The following is an 8,830-nucleotide window of genomic DNA, read 5'->3' as shown; positions in this document are numbered from 1 at the left end:
CCATCAAAAGTCTGACAAATATTACAGATATTCAGTGTCCACTGCGGTGTTACTGAACAACGAGAGATATCAGAAGCTCTGCAAACACAACAACAAGAGAGGGAGACGATGTCCTCAAACAGCAAGCAGTCACGCTGTAAACCAGCCTGTCAGAGAGACATCACACCCTCCTGCGTGTGTGTGTGTGTAGGTGTGTGTGTGTGTGTGTGTGTGTGTGTGTGTGTGTGTGTGTGTGTGTGTGTGTGTGTGTGTGTGTGTGTGTGTGTGTGTGTGTGTGTGTGTGTGTGTGTGTGTGTGTGTGTGTGTTGTTAATCCCACACTGCTCTCCCCCTCTATTTCCTGACTGCCGTGTCCCAGCGGAGCTCCGTGTCTGCCTTCTGGCCTGTTTGACTGTAAAGCTATAAGCTAATCGCTAATGGTTTACTGGGGGAAAATTAATTTAACAGCCTGAGCACTAATGTGTTTAACTTGATTGAGATTAACGTCCATTTAACTCTCTCTTTATACGTCTGGCAACTCATCGTGACTCTGAATAACAAAACATGAGTGAGTGAAAACGAGCCTGAAAGATGGAGGGGGATTATTTATTTAGCTTTAGCATAATCTCTCTCTTCTTATCTTACACTGTGTCTTAATACTTCCCTCAGTACACTTATATGTTGTACTTTGAACACTTGCACAGTGTGTGCATTTAAACCAAGTAGTGTTATCTTAAATTGCCCAAATCTGGTGTTCCTTCACCAGAGGTGTCAATTTAAACTGATAGCTAGCAAGTTGTTAGCTGTTAGCTTGCTAGCTACCAATGTTAATGTTTCAGTGGTAGCAAATCCTTGCAGACTCCTCAATTTACCCCAAAGAAAATAACGGTGGCTAATCTTTTGACACTTATATATTGGTTTGTTTATTAAATAATGGAAAAATAAACAAATGCTTCACTTTTATTTGTTTAGTGCTGTGTTTACCGGAGCAAACTCAAGAGCTAATGGTAGCGCCACTTCCGCTACGTAGCAAAGATGGCTATTGTTAGGGATGCTCCGATCGCCAATTTTGGGGCCGATCGCCGATCGTCGGAATCAGTATCGGCCGATACCGATCGCCGATCCGATCGAGTGGGCGGGGCCCAAATGGAAGATTTAAACATCACTTTAAATCTTCCATTTAAAGTGTTGTTTAAAACTCAGTTAATGGGGCTCATTCACTGGAGCTTCCACAAACAACAATCAACTTAATTATTACATTCAAATTATGTATATTATTCAAGTTTACATTCACTTTGGATAATACCACGGGAGAAATTAGCAAGCGCTCTCTTTTCCTCTCTCTCCCCCTCTCTCCCTCTCTCTCTCCCCCTCTCTCTCCCTCTCCTGACAGCCCGTCAGTATCGTCTCATGCAGCTCGCTGATCCAGTAATGTGTGAGGCCGACAGTGAAGAATAAACATATTTATTTTAGCTTGTTCCAGAGGTAGATAAAATAGCTAAGTGTGTTAGGTCTAACTCTTAATGTGTGTTCTGCTCCGCTCACCGGTCCGTCACAGCGGGCGGAGCTGCAGGATTTCTGCTTCACACACACGTTGCATACCGCTATTTTACTGTCTTTTTCGGACACCTTAAAATAATGCCAGACCGGTGAAGCCATTTTGGCGAGCTTGTTTTGCCGCGTACAGAGAAAAGTGTCATGTATTTTACGTCATGCGATCGGCCCTCGCGATCGGCATGTTTAGAGAGCACCGATCGATCGGTAGAGAGTGAGTATCGGCAGATCTCGATCGGTGACCGATCGATCGGAGCATCCCTAGCTATTGTTCAGCGTTTACTCTTTTGACTGAATTCACCATCCAGGTGCTCATAGTAAAATATATGTTTTATCATAATTGGCATTAGGAAAGAATTATGTAACGAAAACTGAAAATATAAGTACAGAAGTACCCAAATTAAGACGTAACACTTGTCTTTCTGCTGTACTACTTTGAGAACAACCAATGTCACAACCTCCTTTGTATTGGATTTTAGGTTATTATCAGCTTATCTTCCTATTCTATTTTACTAAAGTCAATATACTGAAGGAGTACGAGCATGGCCTTTCTACAGCCAGTCAGGCACAGAATTATTTTCTTATTAAACCAGAGAAGAACGGAGAGTTATTTCTGGCATCAAGGGTGAAGGGGTGACTGCCCGTTGGAGCTTTTTCAAGCTTTGGATCTCTCCCGGATGAAAAAAAAGATAAACAACATCTGGTGCTTTGGTAAAAGGTCAAAAGATACAAGAAGTCCTGAGATGTGTTACTTTATATGGGGAAAAGGCATTTGATACCATCTATCTGTCTCTATATTGCTTCTACCGCTTTCTTTAATATCAGCGAAACAAAAAATGACGTATTATGTATTTTTAAGATTCCCTAATGACATTTTTAATTGTTTTATTTTGCCTCAAAAGTATGAAAATGTACTCAGCCAGTCATTCAAAATCACCCACCAGGGTTGCAACTTATTTGCTGGCACATTTTTTATATGAGATTTCCCTGAATTATCAATTTACTGAAATAAATTACAATAAAAAATAAGAAGTTGTTAAGTTTAGCAGCCTGGATCCAGAAAGTGTTTGCATAAAAGTGACATAAATGTATCTTTCGTGAAGATTTTAATTGCATGTTTTTTCTGGACATGCAAATAATGAATCAATTAATGCAAATAATTATTGAGAGAAAATATATCTTTGAACTATAAGACCTTCTTAGTATAACCAATGTTCTCCTTTCATTCTCACATACCTCTCCTTAAAGGGTGTGTGTGACCTAATCGTAAGTACTGTATGTGCTAATGATACAATCAACTCAACCATACCATTGAAATACATGTTGAAACAAATTGCAAAAATGTATAATTACATATAAAACATAATATGTACTCTCACTCATTCATACATGCAGAGCAAAGTTATAAACTCATGCTGTGCAGCGAAACTTCGTTCAAAACCCCAGAATATCCAATTTGAGTAGCACGAAACTCCCTAAGATATCAGGAAATTATGCAAAAGGCATCTGGGATATTTAGTGTGTGTGTTTCCCTCAGTGTATTTATCATAAAGCTTCAATTAATTGCTGAAACAAGCGTCCCTGCTGCTGCTGATGGAGTTTCTGATGATAATGATGCTGTGAGTGGTGAAGGTGATTATCTGAACCATTACCTGCATGCAGCTCTTCAGCTGAAGACATCATTACGGCATCCATGCAACAGTTTCAAAACAAGGACTGACTTAATTGCCTACATGTGTGTGTGTGTGTTTTGATGGGGTGAGCTGGACAAACAGGGGTGTGTATGTCTCAGACAAGTGTGAGCGTGTGTTGTCGTAGAAACATGATCCATGCAGGAGCTACTCACCTTGATTCATTTCAAACCTCAAAAGAAATTCCCTTTTATTTAAGAGCTGTGTGTGTGTGTGTGTGTGTGTGTGTGCGTGCGTGCGTGCACGTGTGTGTGCGTGCCTGTACGTGTGTGTGCGTGCCTGTGTGTGTGTCTCGCCCTCACCCTCCATATGAAACCACACCTGACTGTAAGCTAGTGTGTGTGTTTAGTTTTTAACTGTTTTCATTTTTGAAAGGATGTGGTTGATGTTTAATTGATTAATTTCACGCCTATGATCACACTCAATACACAGACATTTTGAGACGGTAAATAAGCAAGTGTGTTTGTTGTGAAAAGTAAAATTCTGTTGTTCCAGCATTTGTGGCTAAACTGTCTGACATGCACCATTCCTTCAGATCTCCGCGTAACACTAGATGCCCTTTCCACAAATATGTGAACAAAACACTTGTTATGCTTGTTCAATAGCTGCAGCATCAGTATAGTCCCTTAAGATAAAATAAACTAATAATAAGAAAAAAAGTTTTCCCACTCAATCAGGAATTTTCGGGTCTACAGAATGTCACAAAAATGATAAAGTTGCAATGAATACAAAATCACACAGCTCAAACTTTATCTGAGCCCAAACCCAAAAGATATACATTTTACAATCATATAAACCAACAACCAGAAAACACACACTTTTCTTACAGCTGAAAAAAAATTAAGTTTGGAGTTTCCGCTAAATAATCACTCAATCGAGTAATTGATTATCAACACTGTTGCCCATTACTTCATTAATCTAACTTCTACAAAAAATCTGAGCAAGAACTGGTGCTTACTGTTTTTAAATTAAAGTGGCAATAGACAACTTTTTTACCAGTTTCTCAATTGTGTTATTGTTGGGTAGGCTTTTGCAAAAAAAGACATATATGTATGTATATTATATTGTAATTGTATACCGATGCTGCACAGAGCTAGTGCCGTACTCACTGCAGCCGACACAACATCCAAGTTTTTTGCAAATAAATGCGTGATGATGTCGCCAAAAAGCAAATGAGTGTATGACAACATCTGGTAACTGTTGCAGCTAGTTCTAGCTTCTCTCACTGGCCAAGAGTTGGCACAGGACACACTGCATTGCATTTTCTTTCCAAAACTTTGTGCCATAAATGGATCCTTCATTTTTTCAGGAGATCATACCAAGATAAAGGCCGATGGTGTCATTAACCAAACTCACTTCAACGAACAAGAATTTTGAGTGCTTTGGTAGCCGAGTGGTTCCAGTGCCTGAAATAAAACCACATGCTTAAAACCTCCGTAACATGTCACAACCTATCTTCTCTCCTCCATTCATACTCTGTCCTCTGTCAAATAAGGCCAAGAACCAAATCTTAAAGGTCCCCTATTATACTGTTTTTCATCAATGTATTACAGGTCTCAGATATATACAAAACATGTCTCTGAAGTGTTTGGCTCCAAACACCATGTGCGTTTAAATCTACTCTTAAGACACACTTCTTCTCCCTGGCCTTTTAGTCAGAGCGGAGCACGACTCCTGACTTTTCCCTGTGTTTTCTTTTTAAATATCTGTTGTAATTTATTGTCTTTTATTGTGATTATAGAAATGTGTTTTTATGTGATTGTAGTTATTACATGTACAGCACTTTGGCCCGACCAAAAATCGCTTTTAAATGTGCTTTATAAATAAACCTTGATTTGATTTGATTTGAAACACCAAACAGATCATTGCAGCATTACCCATAATCCCCTCTGTTTCAGCCCTGTTTCCAAAGTGCTGATTCTCTGTCTGTTACTTTAGATGAAAATAAGGAGCCCCTCCCCACGCCCCTCTGAGAGAGATTTGGTTACAAAGAACACAATGGTGCTCTAGGAGGACATTCAGGTGATAAGGTGGGGGGGGGGGGGGTTACCTTGGTTGGTGATTGGCTAATGGTTACACAAGACAAAAAATCGTTATGACATCATAAAGTGGCCAAAATCTGATCAGCTCATTTTCAGACAGGTTTTTATATAAATGGATCAGGACAAAAAGAGAGAGAATCTTTTTTTCCTGAAACTTTCAGAGTCTCTTCACACAGAGGGGACACATGGTGATGAAGAAGAGACATGAAGAAGAGGGGACACATGTTGATGTGGAAGAGACATGAAGAAGAGGGGACACATGTTGATGTAGAAGAGACATGATGAAGAGGGGACACATGTTGATGTAGAAGAGACATGAAGAAGAGGGGACACATGTTGATGTAGAAGAGACATGAAGAAGAGGGGACACATGTTGATGTAGAAGAGACATGAAGAAGAGGGGACACATGTTGATGTAGAAGAGACATGAAGAAGAGGGGACACATGTTGATGTAGAAGAGACATGAAGAAGAGGGGACACATGTTGATGTAGAAGAGACATGAAGAAGAGGGGACACATTTTGATGTAGAAGAGACATGAAGAAGAGGGGACACATGTTGATGTAGAAGAGACATGAAGAAGAGGGGACACATTTTGATGTAGAAGAGACATGAAGAAGAGGGGACACATTTTGATGTAGAAGAGACATGAACAAGTGGATTTTGCATAATAGGTGACCTTTAACCAATAGGATATCCAGTTAGTAATAATCAGACATATCAGAGTATTTTGAGTGTCACAGCTGATGGTGCCTGTCGCTGACGTCCCTCCTCTCATCTGTCCGTCCTCTCACACACTTCCTCCCCTGCAGCAGTGAAAGGACTCTCTGTTCAGCCGTGTCCTCCAGATGGGGCTGACCCTCCCTCCCCAATACAGTGCGGACAAACAAACGTCCACCTCCTCCCCAGTGACTTCACCGCTGACATGAAATATGGAGCATGAGAAGTGAGAAGGTCATAAAGCAGAGGACTCAATCTATTTCCTCCTCCTGCCTGATTTCTGAGCGGCTGACACCTAACTTGAGGTGCAGCCTGGTCTTTAACTTGATCCGCACTCTGCTGCTTATTCAGGATAGCGAGCTGCAACCTGAGCACAGGTGAGGTGTCAAACAGGAAGTAGGTCAGCAGGTGAGGCGTGTTTACACCTGGGACATTTTCTGCATAATGCACTATTTTCTGCCACTTAATACAACTTAACTACACGTTAGAGGGAAATATTGTACTTTTTACTCCACTGTTTACATTTCAATCACAGCTGTAGCTATGAACTAACACATGTGATACAGTATATTTGCAAATGTGTAATTATTTTTTGGGGATTAACCCCTTGAAACCTCGTTTTCGGAGGGATCCTACCACAAGTGGCGACAGAAACATTCAACAAACTGCAGTTACACATTCATGCAAACACAACAGGAAGATATCCCCTAAAAGGTAAATAAATGCATTCTCTCATGACCCTCGGGAAATGTCTGTGACCTTTCTTTTTTGCTGACCATACTTTTCAATTCATGTCTCTCTGATACTTTTACTGAAGTTAGAACATAATCAAGAGCAAGTGTTTCTTCAAACCACATGCTTTCCAGACCTTAAAGATTCCCTTGATGAAGTTAATCTACAGTGTGTAAGGTATTTCTCTCTGCTAATCCCACAGAAACATTGTTCCTTCATGGTATTTAAAGTTCATTTAAAGTTCACCGTTTTCCCAGAACAGAGTAAACTAATCCTTAAGGAGCTTTTAATTGCATGTTTTATGAATCCCCATGCAGCAGCAGCAGTTTCACAGTCACACAGAAAAGGAAAAAGGCTCAGAAACCACAAAGTTGGGTTTCACCTTGCTCAGCTATCCTATGATCTGAGAATGTGGTGTAGCTACTTTTAAAGCTCAGTCAAAAGACGGACACGGAGATTGAGGAATTTGAAAATTACGCACACATGACGCGTAAAAAGGACTCTAAATGAGGGATGATTGGAGGATGAGTGACACACAATATGCTGTCATTACGCACGTCAACAACAAAGTATGCATGGCCTTTGAGCAGGCAGGTGAGGATAGACTGGGACATTACATGCAGACACAATTCATCTGACGTTTCTATCCAAATAACTTACAATAAGTGCAATAACCACAAAGATACAAACTCAGAACAGCAAGGAACCTGCACGTGACACGTCCAATCAATACCATTCCATTTACAGTACAGGTGCATCTCTATTGACATATTTTAAGTACTAGAACTTTTGTTGTTTGCAAGAGGTGCCGTAGAAGCAACATTAAAGCTGAACTGCGATCATTTTTGATTATTCTACAGTTTTTTTACTCAAGTCTCACTTATTTAAAGCGATTTCTGACATTTTACCAAGAGTTTTTTGCATTTTAAGACGTTTTTTCACATCATTATTTGGCCATTTTGCACCAAATTGATCCAGTAAGGTTTCCCAGTGAATGCCTCTCTTGAGGGAGGTGGTTCAATGGAGCGAAACACAACTGTAAAAAGCAGCACTATGCCTTACCTTTATGATGCTGCTCCGGCGAGGTGCTGCCCTCACGGACTCCAGGATGATGGAGTCCTGGTCGCCTCCACCGGGGAGAGTGACTCCACTCCGCCGGCCACGGGACACTCTGGGCGGGATGAACTCTGGAGCTCCGTCGCTGCAGAGCCCGTCTCCGTTTCCGTCTCCAGACATGTCGATGAGGATTTTAAAAACACCAGGAGAGGAAGAAATTAATCAAACTGTCGGATCTGAGCCGGGGAAAGTTTGGCGTGGCTGCGCGGAGATGCCATTTGAAGAAGGAATGGTTTCTCTAAAGCAGTGGACGAAACTAAAGCAGATTTGACACACTGTCTGGAGGAAACTAATCTCTCTTAAATTATGATCAAACTCTCATAGTCTAAGAGCAGAAAGCTGTCAATTCCCAGTGACTCCAACCTGAAATCAAAGCTTCTCAGGTACAGTGTCGCCTCCTGGACTGGTGCGCTCCGCGGATGCGCGCAACAAGTCTTCACCAGTCCTGCGTGTCCTCAACGCACAGACAGTCCATGCATTAAAAAAACGTGCGTAAAGGGAGATGTCAAAAAAGCGACGTGGTGTTTTTGAGGTGAAGGCTGAGGAAATGTTTGAAAACAATCCAGCGTTGGTTAAACCCGAAACCAAATCCTCTCCTTCTCCACCATAAACACATCGATGTCAAAGTGCAGACAGAGGCGAACTTGTGCGTAAAGGAGAGCGACGTCGTCCACCTGTCCGCGTGCTCTGACTGAACACAGTTTGTGTGCTCGCGCTGGTTTTTACTCCACAGCAACAACAGCCGACTTTTGACGAGAATAGGGAACACAACTGACAGCAGCACCGCCTCCCTGCACGCGGACAGCAGGCCCCGCCCACTAGACGCCCCAAATCAGGAGTGACGCACGAAGCGGCCAATCAGATCCTCCGCAGTGAGATTGGGAAAAAAGCCGAGGCTCTGATTGGTGGATGGGTTATATATACAGTATTTAATTTAACATTATATTTTTAATTTGTCTTAGTCTATTTTACACGCATATAGTTTACTTATTTCTGC

The 8,830-nt window shown here is 41.4% G+C and overlaps 1 protein-coding gene across 1 annotated transcript in view; it reads right to left on the bottom strand.

Annotated features, from left to right (window-relative positions):
• The window catches only part of plcl1 (phospholipase C like 1), a 102,782-nt gene extending 94,208 nt beyond the window's left edge, over positions 1-8,574 (bottom strand). The window contains 1 exon segment of the mRNA XM_034147791.1: positions 7,780-8,574. Within this exon segment, the coding sequence (XP_034003682.1) occupies positions 7,780-7,953 (174 nt within the window). The 5' untranslated portion in view covers positions 7,954-8,574.
• Between the last annotated feature and the right edge of the window lie 256 nt (positions 8,575-8,830).

The sequence above is a fragment of the Trematomus bernacchii genome, unplaced genomic scaffold, assembly GCF_902827165.1.
Source record: "Trematomus bernacchii unplaced genomic scaffold, fTreBer1.1, whole genome shotgun sequence".
Taxonomy (NCBI): domain Eukaryota; kingdom Metazoa; phylum Chordata; class Actinopteri; order Perciformes; family Nototheniidae; genus Trematomus; species Trematomus bernacchii.
This window is presented reverse-complemented; position numbering and strand designations above follow the sequence as displayed.